The following is a 20,447-nucleotide window of genomic DNA, read 5'->3' on the forward strand; positions in this document are numbered from 1 at the left end:
TAACCCATTTTAAATCAAAATATGCAATTCTGTGTACTTAATTTGTTAAACTAGAAATGAAAATTGTCATTTCAAACCCATATGACTTTATTTCTCTGTGAAGGAGTTATGTAAAATGACACCCAAAGTCATGGAAAAAAACGATGCATGAACTGACGCGGTCAAATCACTATCATTCATCTATTCTTGTGTTCTAAATTAGAAATTGAGGCATATAGGTTTGGAACGTGCTGAGCTTTGAGCAGTTGGTTTTATTTCGCATTTTTGGGGATGAGCCCGACTCATTTGACTGGCTACAAGTCTCGCAAACTCTTACCGTGTTTAAGCGCACTCTTATTTTGTGATTTCTCGTTGATATTTTGTTCTTGCATGTGCACGTTTTGTGTATTTGTTCTTTTGAGTTGTTCAACGTTTGTGAACATTTGTTGCCTGTGTTCATTTGAGTTCATCTCTGGTTTTGTATATTTCCCGAAATACCATTAAAAGAGAATCTGATTGGTCAAGGGGCGGGGCTTACTGTCTGCGCGGACGCTCATTGGATGAGCGTTCTGTCACTCAGGCGCGGCACGGGGTTTTATTTTTAGACCCCAGCGAGGTGCAACAGCAGCTGAATGAAGTTCAGCGGATCCGAGGAATTTCACGGCGGATTCACGTTATACTCTTTCCTCGCGTCGCCGACACATGGAGCCAGTTCCAAGCGGCTGGTTCACCGTGACTCGCTGTTTTGGCTGTGTGTCGGCTGACTTTGAGTTGTGTTACGTGGAGTAACAGGTTTAATAAGGCGCGCTTGTTGAAACATTTCGGCATGATAAAAACCTAACGTTACTATTAACTACGTTTTTGCAGTCATACTTGACCAAATTGTCATCGCAGGATACCTGTGGGTTGTTAGAGAACATGCAGCCTTCGTGAGGGGCTTCACAGTGCGTGTCATTAGATGAGGTCTTGTGAGTTTAATAAACAGCACAGTCAATGGGACGTCAGTCAGACTAGAAAACATATAGGGCGCATCCAGTCACTGTAAACGCAGCTCGTTGGATAGACCTGCTTTGGAAATGTCGGCGATATCTGCGTCCGAGAAAGTGGATGGATTCACGCGGAAATCGGTGAGGAAGGCTCAAAGGCAGAGGAGTTGTCAGGGCTCGTCTCAGTTCGCGGCGGGCAGCAGCAGGCCTGCGGCTCCGGAGATCTCTGCGCTCCCGCAGCTCAAAGGTAAGCGGATAAAGATAAAGCGCTGGAAATAGACTCGCAGGCTGCGTCTCAAAACCTAGTGCGCTGCTTACCTAGACAGCATTGGGGTAGCTCGGGCGCCTGAGTTCCCAGAATGCTATAAAGTAATAAATATAACAAATACACTCAAATAAATAGCACCTCAGTTGTTATATGAGTGTAATCTGGCTCTGGAGTTCTATGTGCATCTTTGATAAGCCACGAGTGAATTATTTACAGCAGGCCCATAACTGTCTGCTGGGAAACTCATGGATTGTGTGTGTGTGTAGACTGTGTAAACACTGATTGTGTCAACATTATGTCTCAGAGCTTTGTCAAGGGAAGCATCTCTATTTCACAGTCCAACCTGTGTTTTCCCACATCTCATGTCATCTTTTTGTGTTTTTGGAAGTCACGTGGTTGTCAATTCTGTAAATCTGGCAATAGAGTGCAACAGTGCCCACCCACTTTTTCAGTGGCCTTGGTTCCTCAAGTGTCTTTCCCATTGGGATTTTAAAAAAAAAAGTCTCAGTTAAAGAGATATACGCCATGAACCGAACCAACTAGTAACAACCGCTATGAATTTCTTTATTTTAAAGAATGCCAAACATTTTTGGTTCCCATTGCCTTCCATTGTATTTGTACTTGTCCATACAGTGGATGTCAAATGGAACCAAGATGCTCCTATTATTGGGAAACACCATCATCTTTGGCTCTAAATTGGGTGTCCAATCCTGCTCCTGTAGGGCCACTGTGCTGCAAAGTTTAGCTCCAGCCTCAATTAAACACACCTGAACCAGCTAACCAAGATCTTACTAGGCACACTAGAAACTAGGGCTGCACGATTACCGGTTCTGTAATCAGCAGGAAATCATCATCATGTGCTTTCAGAAATCGCGATCTCCATTCCATTTCGATTTATCGTGCAGCCCTACTAGAAACTTCCAGGTAGGTGTGTTGAGGAAAGTTGGAGCTAAACTCAGCAGGACAGTGGCCCTCCAGGACCGAGTTTGGACACCCCTAGGGTTTCATAAAGGTCAGCCATTTAAAACAAAGAACATGCATATTTCACTTTCATGCGAAGGGCACAAAATTTTTACAATATATGAGTCAGGTCTTTTCAATCAGTTGGTTGAACTGGTTCACAAAATCTCCGTCACAAGCAGTTCTCAATTCAACAGCTGGCTGACTCACTCAGCCGAAAACTGGCTCTTTAGAGGAAATCTAATTCCTAATGAGTTGAGAAAATAATGAGTGATCACTTGTGCAATCATGACTGCGAACTGAATTAGGACAAGCTATTACAACAAACACATTTATTAATAAAATATTAATTGAAAAAAAAAAGACTAGTAATATGTGCCTACATACTGGTTTGAAACATTTTATAGCTTACAATATAGGCATATGTCACGCTGGGACCATGTGATTACATAATTTATTACGCCATGGTGTGAAAGAATTATTGAGTTTGTTTACATGGTGCCATTTTCAACTGAAAATTTCTTTATTTTGTGTTTTGCATTTTGGCTGTTCATATACAAGACAACTGCATTTTGGGGGCTTGAAAATTTTTAGTCACTTTCATCAATCCATGTGAACGGGGATCGATTTGACGATGTTGTTGTCTGTACACAAAACTCAAGAACACAAAGGAAAAACTTTTCGGTTTTTAGTAGTCATTTTCATGTAAATATACCCTGAATCATTTATTATTTGTATTTTTTTTTTACCCGTTCCTTAAAGCAAACGCTAAGTGTAAACGAGTCAAACTTTCCATCCCTTCTATACAGAGGCAGCTGTTTGTAAGTCGTTGCTGCATCACTTGTGTCATCAAATGGAAAGATGTTTCCAAACAAGTTTCCTAAGCATACTGATAGCCCCGCCCCCACTTGATTCAAGTTTTCTGCTTAGATTTGTCAGTAACCGACAGATGTTTTGTTGTGTTTTGTTTTGTGTGTTGTTTTGTTGTTTTGTTTTGTTGGTATTTCAAAGTTATAAAGAAGAACAAACAAGACATTCAGTCAGTGTTTATAATTTGTGATATCTGTTAAAATAAACAGCTAGTAAATAAATGCTTACAGTTTTGCTCTTACTATCCAACCAAACTTATACTATCTTGATTGTTGTGGCTGATTTTGTCGATTTTCGAGTAAAGTTAAAACTCCTAATAAAATAAATAAATAAATAAAATGCAGCTTTGCTGAATGAGTTTATATTGCATGTATGTATTGACTGTTTTGCATAACTGCATTACACAAAGGAAAAACTTTTCCGTTTTTAGTAGTCATTTTCATGTAAATATACCCTGAATCATTTATTATTTGTATTTTTTTTTACCCGTTCCTTAAAGCAAACGCTAAGTGTAAACGAGTCAAACTTTCCATCCCTTCTATACAGAGGCAGCTGTTTGTAAGTCGTTGCTGCATCACTTGTGTCATCAAATGGAAAGATGTTTCCAAACAAGTTTCCTAAGCATACTGATAGCCCCGCCCCCACTTGATTCAAGTTTTCTGCTTAGATTTGTCAGTAACCGACAGATGTTTTGTTGTGTTTTGTTTTGTGTGTTGTTTTGTTGTTTTGTTTTGTTGGTATTTCAAAGTTATAAAGAAGAACAAACAAGACATTCAGTCAGTGTTTATAATTTGTGATACCTGTTAAAATAAACAGCTAGTAAATAAATGCTTACAGTTTTGCTCTTACTATCCAACCAAACTTATACTATCTTGATTGTTGTGGCTGATTTTGTCGATTTTCGAGTAAAGTTAAAACTCCTAATAAAATAAATAAATAAATAAAATGCAGCTTTGCTGAATGAGTTTATATTGCATGTATGTATTGACTGTTTTGCATAACTGCATTTTAGTTACAGAAATTAAAATCATTCGTTCATTATATTTACTACTTACTGTATTGCTTATTATATGCTTTATTGCTTGTAGTGACTCGGGAAGCATGTCACTACATTTAATTTCACTATAACCATATCGAAGACCCTTCCTTCCTTCCTTCCTGCCTACCTAATGCATTTCTTTTGGGATGCCTGATCAAATTCCTATCTCTTTCTCTCAATACTCTCCTGTTATTCTGCACTTTGCTTTTCCATAAAGACCATGCCCATAGATAATATATATTTAGAACTCATGCTTGGAACTCTTGGAACTGCTTGTTCCATGTGCTCAATATAACTGGGAAATGCATTTACAGTTGTGTTATACTGACATTATGACTCCCCAGGAAGGGGCCATGTATCCATGGCAACCACATGCCGGGGGTGTTGATGGGAACCTCAGCAAATTCAGTGACTCATCCTGTGTGTGTGAGAACAATTAGTTAATTAATATGTTTCTGATGTTCGCTCATTTCTGCGGTCACTTGGCTGCATTTTGTGGTGAATGCAGTGACTCAAAGCAGAAGTTGTCTGGGAAAGACACAGGGACACTGGCATTCAGATGGGTTACATAAGGTGTATTAATAGAGCAGTAGGGTTGTGTTAGCACCCCTCCAGCTCTTCCACCGCTGTTCTCTCACTATTAAATCCTCTCCGAGTGGAAAAAAAACATAAATTGAAGTTTACAAAAACCTGGAACAGATAGACAGCGGCTGTAAGAACTAGAGTACAAAAAGAGCCTCAAATAATTGAAAGAAAAAAACTTTTAGATGACTTTAATAAAAGGACTTTTTCTAGAGTGCACTCTTGTGTGGTGTGTTACATAGGTCTGCATTTTATCTCCATTGGAATACTGTATCAGTACCATGGCGCAGTATTTGATATTTAACATGGTACAGCAATTAATTTAAATTGAACTTTCAAGAATACCATTGTATTACTATGGTGCACTACCGTTCAAAAGTTTGGGGTCTGTCAGATTTTTTTTAAATGTTAAGCAAAAAAAGTTTCTTATGCTTCTTATGTTCTTCTTTATGCTCATTTGAAAATGTGATTTATTCCTGTCATGCAAAGCTGAATTTCGGCAGCCTTTACTCCAGTCTTCAGTGCCATGTTAGACATAATTCTAACATTTATATTATTATCAATGTTGAAAAAAGTTGTGCTGCTTAATATTTTTATGGAAACCGTGATACATTTTTCCAAGATTCTTTGATGAAAAACATTGATTTGAAATGTCAAAATCTTTACTGTCACTTTTGGTTAATCCAATGCTTCTTCACTGAATAAAAGTATTAATTTCTTTAAAATCTGCAAAGTTTTGAACAATGCCCAAAAATAATACCATAGTTCTTTTTAGAGGTATTTTGCGAAACCTGCTCTATATTACGGAATTTTTTACAATGTGAAATGATTCTTCTGGAAATAATTTTGGGCCTAATATTCTAATTAAGTGCCAAAATGTCAGGGCTTACAGATTATTTATGCCGTTCATGGCCAAAGTTCAGGTCAAATAAATGTCAGTTATGATCCCACTGGTATTTATAGAGCGCTGCTGATTTATTATTAGTGTATACAGTGTCTGTAATGATATGGGTAACTGAGTGGAGATATTTCCTTTTGTTTATTATATTACCATCTATATTACAGTGAAGTGTATGGCCTGTCAAGATTCCATATCCCGTGTGAAACTAGACCATTACGTTGCTGCTAGAATTGAGTATGTAACCTATGGCACTTACATTTCATTTGTAAATTCTCTACAAGGCTTTGCATGTGGTAAAATGTTTTTATAGGCAAAGTGAACCGATGATAGTACGCTTTAACACTTAATAAATGCTGCAATGCAGCCAGTTTTATGAGTGACCTATTCATGTGTCACTAACCCAGCTGAGGTCACTGGTATTATAGTGTCTCACATAAGATAAGATCCTTAGAAGTACTTCTTGGAATTTCAGAGGCCTAAAGGCTCCAGGCATTCGAATAGAGAAACATACGAGGAATGGACGTGGATTGAGGACCAAAAATACATAAATATAGTCCATATGAAACGACTAAAGCTATATGAAAAATCATGATAAAATTGTACATGTAGTGTTTAATAATTTTAATTGAGTCCTGTAGGATGGATGAGATCATTTATCCTTGTCTTTGCTGCACACATGGCATGCATGTGAGACTTTTTCTCTGTTCTTGATTTATTACATTGGTTCGCTGTGTTTGCATAACTTTAGGTTATTTGTAACACCAACTTTTGGAAAATCAGAAATGTCCCTATCAGCTCTTGGAAAATGTTCTCCAAACGACTAGAGATCTCCCCGACTTAGAATTTGATGGATTTGTAGGATGCATTTAAGGATGTGGAAGGAGCTGTGCCAAGCGAATTGCAAATAGGAATCGCCTACATTGGGGAGATTATTGGGTTTCAGTCTAAGAGGGATTCAGCCGTATGCCTGAACATGAGCTAATGTGGCTCAGTGGAGCACAAAGTGCCAGAGGTCAGAAGTTCAGGAGTTTTTGCTCGGCTGAACATTATTTATCTATTTATAAATTAAACTATGTATGTTTGACAGTAGAGTAAATGTTAGGAGTATCAGTAACTGGTGGATTTTGTAGCATCCCATGCTGGAAATTTCTGCCCTGTGTCAGTTGTGCTAGGTAGTGGTACATAGTCAAGTTCAAGACACGGATGCTTGCGTATAGAACAGCCACAGGCTCAGCACCTTCCTACTTCCATTCACTCTTATGAGTCTACATCCCCTCCAGAAGCCTGAGGTCGGTCACTGAGCAACACCTCATGGTATCATTACAGAGAGGCACACTCTTCCTTTCTAGTATATGTATATTTTGTTTGTTTATATTCTCTGGTATGTATATCAGTGTAGTATATGTTGTGTTATAGTGTAAGTGCTCTGTGAAAAAGGTGCCTTGTCAGACTTCCAGAAATGACAAACCATGAGAGACTGTTTAGCAGGAGCGTCTGTAAAGTTAACAGACCAGTTGTTTGGTGTTTTCTAAACAACAGTCTTTACTATTATGATTGTGTACACAAAGCATGGCATGACCTAAACCAAATATATATATATATATATATATGTGTATGTATATATATTATACCAAAATATAATATGGATCTTTGAACACTGAGAAGGATTGTGACCAAACAAAGTTACAGCAAACCTCAGTATTCACCTTGCAGCCTAATTATTCAAAAAAAAAAAAAAAAAAACAATACAGAAAATTCCTTCATATTAATACAGTACACTGTGCCCTCTATTTTTGTGCGTAAATAAATATGACAAATTGCTTAAGATTAAATTGAAATACAATATAATTTCTTAGGATTGGTTTTACAAGTTAATTTCTAGGTTAGGTTTAAAAAAATCTTAAAAACAGATTGAACATTTGTTATTGCTAAGGAAACTGCTCATTTAAAAGTAATATATATTTACTTTTATTGACCTTCAAAATGATACAATATGATACTTATAGTCTCAGACAAAATTCACAAAAGATATTCTAATACTTCACAAAGCCAACAAGATGATGTCATGATGAACTTCAACATAAACTACTTTGGGCAGTTTTGGGGAGAGAAGCAGAGTGAGAAGCAGATTCAATCCTTCAACATCTCTGAAGCAACTGGCAGATATTCTGATAGATGACCCACAACTGGAGACTATTCAAGTTATGCTGCCAAATTAATCTGTGCTGCCAAAACTGCTCCGATGCACATGATGCACGTTCCAAATGCTCAATCAGATTGAGATCTGGGGAATTTGGAGGCCAAGGTAACACCTTAAACTCTTTTTTTCATGTTCCTCAAACAATTCCTGAACAATATTTGCAGTGTGGCAGGGTACATTATCCTGCTGTAAGAGGCCACTGCTTTCAGGGAGCACCACTGCCATTAAGGCACATATGTGGTCTGCAACCATCCTTAAGTGGGTGTCAAAGTAACATCCTCATGAATGCCAGGACCCAGGGTTTCCCAGCAGAACATTGATTGGGTATAACACTAAATCCGCTGGTCTGCATTTTCCCATAGTGAATTCTGCTGCCAGGTAAACAACACATATGCACCCAGGCAGGCCATCCACTTGATCTAAAAGAAAACATAATTCATCAAACCAAGCAACCTTCTTCCATTGCTGCATTGGGACAAAGGCACTTTTTGGGCACCTGTGACACTGATGCTGGTTCATCAGTTGGTGTTCCTTGCACCACTTTTTTAGGTACTAACCACTGCATACCAGAAACGCCATATAAGACTTGCCGGTTGGGAGATGATCTAACTCAGTTGTCTAGCCATCATTATTTGACCCCAGTCAAACAGTGCGTTCCAAATGGGATATATCGCCCTCTGAAGGGCACTTCGGGGTGAAAACAATCATGGCATCCATAATGAAGGGTTGTTCCAAACCGAAGTGCTCAAAACTGGCCACTTCAAAGGGCCCTTCGGAATGAAGGATTTCGAAGAGTACAATTTATGGACACTTCGGGCCCCCATGATCCTTTGCGCTGATTCTTTTCATGATGATGGCGCCTCCATGTGGGCACGGGATGACGCAGAAGGACACTTCAAGAAAGGGTCCCCTACATACTTCAACCCTTCAAAGCTCGCACTCCGAAGGGTAAACCCTTTGAAGGGATTAGGGCATAGGGATGAGCCCTTCCGAATGGAACGCAGGGAAAGTCACTCAGATCTTTTCGTTTAACCACTTTTCCTGCTTCCACCACATGAAATTCAAAAATAGATTGTTCACTTGCTGCTTAATATATCCCACCTCTTGACAGGTGCCATTATAACGATATAATCAATGTTGTTTACTTCACCTGTCAGTGATTTTAAAGGGTTAGTTCACCCAAAAATGAAAATTAGCCCACAAAAATGTTTTAAGCCCTAAACAGTAAACACGCTGCACGATTTTCGGCAGTCCCAGACGAAACACTGGCATCGTGAAACAGTCGTGGCCATTTCTGTGATCGTGGCTCCAAATCGGTGGTCCTGTGTCGTACAGTGAGAGAGGTTCAAAGATGGCCGTTGTCACGGTCTTGCGACCAAAGATAGCCTATGATATCGCACAGTGTGTTTGCTGCTACGATCCACGTTTACTGACCAACCAATAAAAATGCGACATGAAATCAACGCGACATGGCGCTAAAACATAAAACTGCTTACCTCAAGCTCTTATCCCTTCCTCTTTCGTCGCTTCCACTTTTTTTCAGCACATATAAAAAATACAACTGCTAAGGTGTGATTTATCATGCTCTTTTTTTATTACCACTAGCGCATGCTGATGACGTTTTATTCTTCTATAGAAACGTGCGTCGTAGCGTACGAGTCGATAGGTTTCATCATCGTACAGTCTACACACATGTCAAAGCCAAGTTTATTAGATCCATGTCGCACAGTGCCATGCAGTGATCTTATAGGATTGCTAAAATCATGCAGTGTGTTTTGGGCTTTAGACTTGAAATTACTCCTTTGACTTTCTCCATTCAATTTGCCCCTTCATACAGACATACAAAAAAGATTTATGGATATAATTAGAGCTTAAGTGTTGAAAATAAGAAAATGCAAACGAGAAATATTTCATTTTCATGTTGTAGACATTTCTTAAATATTTCTACTCATAAATTCTAATGTATTGTTTTATCAGAGAGAAAAAAATCAACGCGACATGGCGCTAAAACATAAAACTGCTTACCTCAAGCTCTTATCCCTTCCTCTTTCGTCGCTTCCACTTTTTTTCAGCACATATAAAAAATACAACTGCTAAGGTGTGATTTATCATGCTCTTTTTTTATTACCACTAGCGCATGCTGATGACGTTTTATTCTTCTATAGAAACGTGCGTCGTAGCGTACGAGTCGATAGGTTTCATCATCGTACAGTCTACACACATGTCAAAGCCAAGTTTATTAGATCCATGTCGCACAGTGCCATGCAGTGATCTTATAGGATTGCTAAAATCATGCAGTGTGTTTTGGGCTTTATCTGATCTGTGTGTGTGCGTGTATAGATCACAGTAATCACACAATTTCGACATCCAAGTGAAAAATTCAGTCCATTGGGCCTACAGGACGAATAAGTAGCATTTTATTAAATGTTACAAAGACAAACATATTTATTTCTCTACAATAAAGTCTACCAATTAATTGTTCAATAAAACTAGGTAGGCGCATTTATAAAGTAAAAAAAAAATGATGCAAAAAACCTCTGCTGGTGGAAGAGCATTTTGTTTTTGAGCTCCCCAGCTGTGATATGGCCTCCCTTCTTACTCCAGGGGAGTTCATCCCGATTACTGGCATTAGACACACTCCCAAGTGTATATTACAACATTCCTGTCCACTCAAGCATTCAGCTAGCTCAGTGTATGCGTATACACTCAAACATAATTGGACTAGACTAGGTATCAAATATATTAGTTCTGGTGAAATACGATGCAGATGTCGTTGACCACTGCATGCATGTGATTTCTCTATAGCAACACTGTCAATGTTTAAATGTAGATGTGATTTAATGTTGAATCAATGTCAAGTGTAAGTGTTTTAATTGAAATTTAATCAGCTAAATTTTGTTGCAGGTTTGTTGCAGGATGCAGTTGAAAAAAATCTAAATTTAAATGTTATGTTATCATGTTCCAGTACGAACATCAGTCTTTATTGAAATTAAAAGCAAAATGTAAATTAGAAGGAAGTGTCTAGATACATTTGATCATGTAGTATTGTGTAAATGCATATCTCTTTGATGATTTTGTTGTTTTGTTTTTGTTCTGTCATGTTTTCTTTAGTTGTCATGTTTTGTTTTTTGCTTTCTTTTTGCTTTGCGCTATTTTGTTTTTGTTCTGTTCTGTCATGTTTTTGTTTAGTGGTCATGTCATGTTTTTTGTTTTATTTATTTTTTTATTTATGTGTTTATTTTCTTGGTTTTGTTTTGCTTTTTGGCTTTGTATTGTTTTGTTTTTGTTTTTGTTTCTGTTCTGCCATGTCTTGTTTTGTTTTGTTTTGAGTTAAATTGCCAAGTCTAAGTGTCTCATTATTTGTTTATAGAAATATTTATTAGTGAATTGACAGTACAGGAGAATAAAGAAATGTTGTTTTTTTTCATCATTTTAGATGCATCTTCCACAGAGCAGCATGAGCTGTTCATGCAGAAACTACAGCAGTGCTGCGTAATGTTCGACTTTTATGACACAGTGACTGACCTAAAGAGCAAAGAGACCAAACGGGCCACTCTCAGTGAACTTGTGGATTATGTGTCCACTAACAGAGGAGTTCTGGTAGAGCCTGCCTATCCTGAAATCACCACCATGGTCAGCATTCATGTGATGTCCACCAAATAATTTATTTGTTTTTAGCAAAAATAAAAATCTCTTCCTTATTGTCAAAGTAAACTCCAAATCCTTTCTGTTTACAGGTTAGCACAAATATTTTCAGAACGCTTCCACCCAGTGAAAACCCTGACTTTGACCCAGAAGAAGATGAACCCACTCTAGAAGCCTCCTGGCCACACATGCAGGTCAGCTCTCACATTTTATAGCTCTTTGTTTGCTTATTTACAATGCATTTTTTAATGTACTAATATATTTAATTAACTTTATGCACAGCACAGCATGTGAATAAATTAAACAAGTCTTACAAAAAAAACAGCATTTTGTTAAGGTTATAGGGAGTACATTGTGTATTGTGTATGTATTTATTTAAGCAAGCTATATGTTCTAATATTGTTTCTACATGTGTAAAGCATTAGAAAAATATTAAATATTGTCTTTTTTCTTTTTTTTTTTCTTTTTTTTTTCAGTTGGTGTATGAGTTTTTCCTTCGATTCCTAGAAAATCCAGACTTCCAGCCAAGTACTGCCAAACGTTATATTGACCAGAAGTTTGTGCTACAGGTATATGAACTTTGTATGAATGAATTTCAATTCTATAAATTTAATATAATTTTTTTTTTAATAATTCATATTATTTTTCAGAAAATTATTCTTTGTGAATATTAGTAATTAGTATTGTTCTTTTGTTCTTACTATTTTTCTTGGTATTTGCCATTTTATTTTAAAGCAGCATAATCCTATTGCATAAAATATTAAAATGTATATTTTTTAAAAATTAAAGTTTGTTTTTTGTTGTTGTTTTAATCATACATTTTAACTGTTTAGTGATAGTTATCCCTAAAACACACCAATTTGGTATCCTCTGGCATAAATGGGGACTAAAAGAAAAGAAAAACAAGTTCTTATCTGACACAGTTTTGGTTCTGAAGTTAATTTGTCCTGTTTTAAGGATTTTTAGAAATATTGAATTAAGAAAATACTGATTAATAAAATGCATTTTTTTAGGAGACTACTTTAATAGCAAAAATATTTAATATCCCTTCCCCGACTTACAGCTGAAGTGGTAAATATTTTGAAATATGAAATTATACGCTTGCTAGGCCTGGTCTCTTCCTCTTTTGGATCTGCCTCAGTCTGTTCCTGCGTGAAGCAGTGGGTCATCAGCTGTCCGTATCGACCCCGTCATTCCCCCTGAGCGCACTGAATGCTCTGGAATGTAGAGTCAGTGCAGAAGCTGATAAAAGCGAGTTTCCATGATGCTAGCGTTTCCTGGGCTGCTCTAAATAGCGCCCTGTTGTTTACGCCACAGGAAGGAAAGAGGCAGCACTGTAGTCCAGGCTGGGATGGAGAACATAATGACAGATAGCAGACACAACACAAAAAGAGATGTGGTAGAGAGTGTTACTGCATGCCTGTTGTTTTTTGCATTATTTTTCCATTTGGAGACGCTGTTGTACAGAAATTATACATTTAAGCTTTAAGATTTTGAAAACGTAAAAAAAAAGTTGCAAAAAAACTGCATTTACAACCCATTGTGGTGTATTTTTGAACAGAGCATGATACTTACCAAGATGGTACTTTATCTGTCTATCTATCTATCTATCTGTCTGTCTGTCTGTCTGTCTGTCTGTCTCATCTGTCTATCTATCTATCTGTCATCTGTCTGTCTATCATCTGTCTGTGTCTATCTGTCTATATATCTGTCCTCTGTCTGTCTATCATCTGTCTGTCTGTCTGTCTATCTATCTATCTATCTATCTATCATCTGTCTGTCTGTCTGTCTGTCTGTCTGTCTATCATCTGTCTGTCTGTCTGTCTATCTATCTATCTATCTATCTATCATCTGTCTGTCTGTCTGTCTGTCTGTCTGTCTATCATCTGTCTGTCTGTCTGTCTATCTATCTATCTATCTATCTATCATCTGTCTGTCTGTCTGTCTGTCTGTCTGTCTATCATCTGTCTGTCTGTCTGTCTATCTATCTATCTATCTATCTATCATCTGTCTGTCTGTCTGTCTGTCTGTCTGTCTATCATCTGTCTGTCTGTCTGTCTATCTATCTATCTATCTATCTATCATCTGTCTGTCTGTCTGTCTGTCTGTCTGTCTATCATCTGTCTGTCTGTCTGTCTATCTATCTATCTATCTATCTATCATCTGTCTGTCTGTCTGTCTGTCTGTCTGTCTATCATCTGTCTGTCTGTCTGTCTATCTATCTATCTATCTATCTATCATCTGTCTGTCTGTCTGTCTGTCTGTCTGTCTATCATCTGTCTGTCTGTCTGTCTATCTATCTATCTATCTATCTATCATCTGTCTGTCTGTCTGTCTGTCTGTCTGTCTATCATCTGTCTGTCTGTCTGTCTATCTATCTATCTGTCTGTCTGTCTGTCTGTCTGTCTATCTCTTATCTGTCTGTCTATCTATCATCTGTCTGTCTGTCTATCTATAATCTGTCTGTCTGTCTGTCTGTCTGTCATCTGTCGATCTATCATCTGTCTGTCTGTCTGTCTGTCATCTGTCTATCTATCATCTGTCTGTCTGTCTATCTATCTATCTATCTATCTATCTATCTATCATCTGTCTGTCTGTCTGTCTCTCTGTCTGTCTGCCGTCCGTCTGTCCGTCCATCAAAATATATAATATATTTTGTCCTAATGATAGGTGACCACTTAACTGCTTGAATGAATTAAATTCCCATTTAAAAGTGCTTTATTTTAGGGTGATAAAGCTATGGTCAGCTGGTCTTTTATTCCATCTTATTCATAGCCATCTATTGAAATAAGCGCTGCATGTGGAGAATGAGCAATTTTAATCCTGTTTAAATTTGGATTTAGAGTTACTAATGTTTTAGACATCATTAACAGCGTCATGAATGTGATTGAGGTTGGACTCATTTACTAATAATGTCATGTTGCATAAAGGCTGTTGTCAAATACATCACTCATGGCAGGGATTCATTGTCTGGAGGCTAAGGGTAGCATTACATAACGCAGTCCTGTGCAGACAGTCTAATGACGCTGCCAGATCAAACCATTCCATAAAACCTTCCATTAAAGGAACACTCCACTATTTTTGAAAATAGGCTCATTTTCCAACTCCCCTAGAGTTAAACAGTTGAGTTTTACCGTTTTCGAATCCATTCAGCCGATCTCCGGGTCTGGCGGTAGCACTTTTAGCTGTAGCTTAGCATAGATCATTGAATCTGATTAGACCGTTAGCATCTCGCTCAAAAATGACCAAAGAGTTTCTGTATTTTTCCTATTTAAAACTTGACTCTTCTGTAGTTACATCGTGTACTCCAGTACTCCAATGAAAAGTTGTGATTTTCTAGGCCGATATGGCTAGGAACTATACTCTCATTCTGGCGTAATAATCAAGGAACTTTGCTGCATTGTGCCTGCTGCACCCATGGTACGGCAGCAAAGTTCCTTGATTATTACGCTTAAAAAAAAAACAAGATGATTACACTATTTCAGGGTTGCAACCTCATACTGTAATAAGAAATTATTATGTGAGAAAATGTACTCCTTGCTTTTTTTCCAGCTCTTAGAACTGTTTGACAGTGAAGATCCTCGAGAGAGAGAATTTATAAAAACGGTTCTGCATCGCATCTATGGGAAGTTTCTGGGTTTGCGTGCCTTTGTTCGGAAACAGATCAACAACATTTTTCTGAGGTAAGAAAACACTTATTTTCCCACTCTTATATTTGTGTACACTGCTATTCAAAAGTTGTTTGAAAGAAATGAATACTTTGATTCAGCAAGGATGCACAAAATTAATAAATAGATTTATCAAACGTGACCATAGCAACATTTATCATTTTCGAAAAGATTTCTATTTCAAAAAAAGCTGTCCTTTAAACTTTCTATCCCACTAAAAAATATTAAGCAGCAAAACTGTTTTCAATATTGATAATAATAAGAAATGTTTCAGCATATAATAATGATTTCTGAAGGATCATGTGACACTGAAGACTGGAGTAATGATGCTGAAAACTCAACTTTGCATCACAGGAATAAATTACATTTGAAAATATATTCAAATAAAAAACAGTTATTTTAAAATGGAATAATATTTCACAGTATTACTGTTTTTACTGTATTTTTGGTCAAATAAATACAGCTTTAGCAAAAACATTTGAATAAACTCTTACCAAACACAAACATTTTAACTGTAGTTTGTGTCTGCATTTTTTTGTCATTCTTACATGGCTTTGTAATCTTTATGTAAAAATTGTTTTTGCATGTCAAAGTAAGGCAAATGTGACCCTGGACCACAAAAGCAGTCTTAAGTCGCTGGGGTATATTTTTAGCAATAGCCAAAAAAACATTGTATGGTCAAAATTATTGATTTTTCTTTTATGCCAAAAATCATTAGGATATTAAGTAAAGATCATGTTCCATGAAGATATTTTGTAAATTTCCTACTGTAAATATATCAAAACTTAATTTTTGATTAGTAATATGCATTGCTAAGAACTTCATTTGGACAACTTTAAAGGAGATTTTCTCAGTATTTTGATTTTTTTGCACCCTCAGATTCCATATATATATATTATATATATTTCTGACTGTCTTATGAATTTCGAATAATGTACAGAGAACTTTTGGAATGTGGATTGTGCATTTAGTTTAACAAAAAAAAACTTAAGTTTATATATTGTAATTATATTATGTTTATATTATATCATTATATTTTATGTGGAATGTAAACCATTCATATAATTTTCCCAGATACATCTATGAAACTGAGCACTTTAATGGAGTTGCTGAACTCCTTGAGATTCTGGGCAGGTGAGTCTTTTCTTTCATGTTCTGTTCACAGAGATCATTTAATGGAGTTAGTGCTTTTGAAAGCGTAGCGTCAGAATGCATGCTGGGTAAAAGGTTATTTGGCAGCTGGTGTTGGTGTTGGCTGGCTGTAGTCACCTAATGTTAAAACAGTCATCAGTTGTGTTGCTGTCTTTATAATCGCAGTATTATCAATGGCTTTGCTCTGCCGCTGAAGGCTGAACACAAGCAGTTCCTCATGAAGATCCTCATTCCCCTGCACACTGCCAAAGGACTCGCGCTGTTCCACGCACAGGTAACCCTCTATCATATCTGATGCGCTAGTTTTTAAAAGATCAACGCTGAAAAACCTATCTACTAAAACAATCTGCTATAACCAAGTGCCTTCTGTCGTCTGAATTATAGTTTATACTTTTTTAGTAAGTTAAAGGCCTTTAGTATAATAGTAAACTGTCCACCTTCATGTGTCTTTTTGCTGTGAAATCCCTACTGATTTTTAAAAAGTAAGCCTAAGAATAACTTCTGTATTGTTAGTAATATTTCAAGATCTAAAACTTTCTGAAGTATGATGATGTATCCATACATCATTTAAAAAGGGGAAAACAATATATAGTATTAAATATGATACATCAGGCTTTTGAGGAAGGTTTATTTGTACATCTCTATACATACAGTCATCTTTGTATTGCACTGAATTAGGCTATTATTAGGAGATATGGATATGTATATGCATTTTATGTAAGTAGTCTGCCATGCTGTTTTTTTTTTGTTACTTAAGTGAGTGTAATTCACTGTAGTAAATATGCCACTCTGGTACAGTATATATCTGTACATGCGCATTTGTTGCTGCCGTAAAGCAATCCACACTTTTTGTGGAATTTTTTTTTAAGGACATTCAAGCTAAAATCCACATCACATTTCTCCCTCTGCAACTGTAGTTAGTTTTTTGCACATCTTACAGTTTTACAGTCATGAAAAACGTTATAGGCAGAGAAATTCATCTGGTGATTATACGGCCAGTAGCCATTTAAAATTAATATTTTTTCCTATTCATAAGCATGGTAAGAAAACATTTTTGCAGGTTGATTATGTTTGCACAAACCATCTCTTGTTTAGTATCTACTGTTCACATCCACTCTTCACCTGGTTGTGTTTCAGCTGGCCTACTGTGTGGTTCAGTTCATAGAAAAGGACCCGACCCTCACTGAAGTGGTACTGCTCACCTCACCTCACCCTCACACCATCCCATTTCAGTCTATTTGAGCCACCAACACACTTTTATTTTTACAGCTACACTCTGAAAGTTAGAATTGGTTTTGGGAAATGGAATTATTTTAATTATATTTAAATACAATTACATGAATTTCTGTTAGTAGTAGTAGTAGTTGAAATGTGTACTTTCTGCACACTAGTGCCTTTAACAGAATTGCAAAATATAATGCCTTATTAAAAGTTCCACCACATGATTTTGGTAGAACAAATATATAGTCTTGTCCAGAATAGTTGTTAATGGTCTTGATGGCTGGTAGGGTTTTACCCAGAAGGTCAAGGTTTAGCTGGCCTACAGAAAGTGGTCCACTTTGAGATCCTGTGAAGTGTGCATTTGTAGAATGCATAAAAATGTGTGTACTCTTTATTGGTCAGTTTAACTGTTTAATTGTCTCACACTCAGAAATAAAGGTACAAAATCGGTCTCTTTTCAAAAGGTACATGTTTGTCCACGAGTCCATTTTGGTACCTTAAAGGTACATATTAGTAAATAAAGTGTATATATTAGAACTTAATAGGTACAAAAGTGTACCTTTTGAACATTTACCGCCCTAGTGACAGCTTTTGTACCTTTATTTTTGAGAATGCAGTTCAAATATCAGACAGGCACATGTGTATATACTGTATATGTGACCCTGGGCCACAAAACCAGTCATAAGTACCACAAGTATATTTGTAGCAATAGCCAACAATACATTGTATGGTCAAAATTATCGATTTTTCTTTTATGCCAAAAATCATTAGGATATTAAGTAAAAATCATGTTCCGTGAAGATATTTTGTAAATTTACTACCCTAAATGTTTTCAAACTTAATTTGTGATTAGTAATATGCATTGCTAAGAACTTTATTTGGACAACTTTAAAGGCGATTTTCTCAATATTTAGATTTTTTTGCACCCTCAGATTCCAGATTTTCAAATAGTTGTATCTCGGCCAAATATTGTCCTATCCTAACAAACCATACATCAATGGAAAGTTTATTTATTATAAATCTCAATTTTAAAAAAAATAGACCCTTATGACTGGTTTTGTGGTACAGGGTCACATATGTATTTGTAAATACAGTATGTGTACTAATTTGACTTCCAGTGCACTTATTACAGAGAAAATTCCTCTGGGGTAACTTCAAGTTAAGTGCCTTTATCAAGGCCACAATGGTGAATGTTAAACCCCTCCAGCAGCAATTTATGAACTTATAAACTATACCAGATATTAAAGCACTAGGCTGTGGCACCATGAGAGCAGGTACTCATGCCACACTTCCTCAGACATCAGAGTGTGAAGATGCTGAGGGGCTTCTGGAGGTTTGGCTTGGTGTTGGGTTTTCAAGCCGCTGTCGCTGGCCATCTGTGTATTTCTGATAATACGGCGGCTGCTGGGTTTAGTTGCACAGTCATGTGTGAACAGGGACTTCATTCTGAGGACGTGCTGCCAACCGCAGGGAAGCCCAGAGTTCACCGTGAGCTCATTACCACTGCTGTTCGCCCGTGAGCAGGAATTAACTCATGGATTCACACAGGCATGAATACCCCCGTTAGAGGGCGATGGTGTTGAAGGCAGAGCTATAAATGATATGGTACGATGAATGATATTTCATATTTCTGGGTTTGGAGAGTGAAAGTAAACAGCAGAGGAGAGGGCACAGCTGGACTTGATGAGATGTCCATCTGACGCAATAAAAATAGCACAGCACCCACACCAGCGTGGTTTATCTGTCAAGTACTTAAAGTAGACAAAATATTCTGTGATAATTCTAGGATATATATTTCAAGGTCATTAGAATTGCATAATTGATCAAAAATGTATCTTTTCTGTTTCCTCTTAGGTGGTTCGTGGCCTTCTTAAATTCTGGCCTAAGACGTGTAGTCAGAAAGAGGTAAACTGATCATTTATGGGCCAGTCATTACAAAACGTAATGAGTGCATTATGAGTGGCAATATAACGGCTGTTCTCTTTTTTCTACTTTTTACTACTTTATTTGCAGACTGAAGTGTCTGATGAGTTTCTGTGTTCTGTCTCTGCTCTGTTAGGTCATGCTTCTAGGGGAAATTGAAGAGATCCTGGACGTGATCGAACCTACGCAGTTCAAGAAGATTCAGGAGCCTTTATTTAAGCAAATCTCTAAATGTGTAGCCAGCCCTCATTTTCAGGTAGAGTGTAGTGTTAGTATGTGATCAGAGTCTGTCCACTTTAATCACAGCTTGTAGGGAAACAGCAGCTGATTGCAAATGCAGTTTTACTATGGAATCAAATCCATGCCACATACAGTAGATTTCATAAATAAATAGATAATTGCTAAATAAAATAACATGTTGAAAACAATTGTGCTGCTTAATATTTACAGGATTCTTTGAAAGGAAAGTTCAAAAGTACAGCATTTATTTGAAATAGAAATCATTTGTAACATTATAAATGTTACTTTTACTGTGACTTTTAATCAATTAAAGTGCCCCTATTATGGATTTTCGAAAATGAACACAGCTCTAAGTGAATGAAACCATCCTGCAAAGTTTTAAATCTGAAAGGGCACCGTGTATAAAGTTATTGACTCTCAAAAGAAAGAGTTGACTGTGAATCATTGAAACGAGTCGTTTTTAAAACTAATCCCAAGCCGTTTCATGTTGATGTCAACATGAAACATTAGCATATTGCCAGTGGTGTATAAAGTACCTGAAAGCCATACTCAAGTAAAAGTACAGATATCTTACCAGAAAATGACTTTGGTAGAAGTTGAAGTCACCGTTTAGAATAATACTTGAGTAAAAGTCTTAAAGTATGTGATATTTATTGTACTTAAAGGAACACGCCACTATTTTTGAAAATAGGCTCATTTTCCAACTCCCCTAGAGTTAAACAGTTGAGTTTTATTTCCTATTTCTCTTCTGTAGTTACATCGTGTACTAAGACCGACGGAAAATGAAAAGCTGCGATTTTCTAGATTTTCTAG

The 20,447-nt window shown here is 36.9% G+C and overlaps 1 protein-coding gene across 1 annotated transcript in view; it reads left to right on the forward strand.

Annotated features, from left to right (window-relative positions):
• The first annotated feature begins 265 nt into the window (after positions 1–265).
• ppp2r5a (protein phosphatase 2, regulatory subunit B', alpha isoform) overlaps positions 266–20,447 on the forward strand; it is a 26,401-nt gene continuing 6,219 nt past the window's right edge. Inside the window, exons 1-10 of the mRNA XM_016482461.1 lie at positions 266–1,212; positions 11,222–11,418; positions 11,523–11,624; positions 11,907–11,999; positions 14,983–15,113; positions 16,173–16,232; positions 16,416–16,524; positions 17,388–17,441; positions 19,326–19,376; positions 19,531–19,650. Coding sequence (XP_016337947.1) covers positions 1,056–1,212; positions 11,222–11,418; positions 11,523–11,624; positions 11,907–11,999; positions 14,983–15,113; positions 16,173–16,232; positions 16,416–16,524; positions 17,388–17,441; positions 19,326–19,376; positions 19,531–19,650 — 1,074 coding nt within the window. The 5' untranslated portion in view covers positions 266–1,055. The remainder of the gene's footprint in view (positions 1,213–11,221; positions 11,419–11,522; positions 11,625–11,906; positions 12,000–14,982; positions 15,114–16,172; positions 16,233–16,415; positions 16,525–17,387; positions 17,442–19,325; positions 19,377–19,530; positions 19,651–20,447) is intronic.

This window comes from Sinocyclocheilus anshuiensis, unplaced genomic scaffold, assembly GCF_001515605.1.
Source record: "Sinocyclocheilus anshuiensis isolate Anshui unplaced genomic scaffold, SAMN03320099.WGS_v1.1 scaffold617, whole genome shotgun sequence".
NCBI lineage: Eukaryota > Metazoa > Chordata > Actinopteri > Cypriniformes > Cyprinidae > Sinocyclocheilus > Sinocyclocheilus anshuiensis.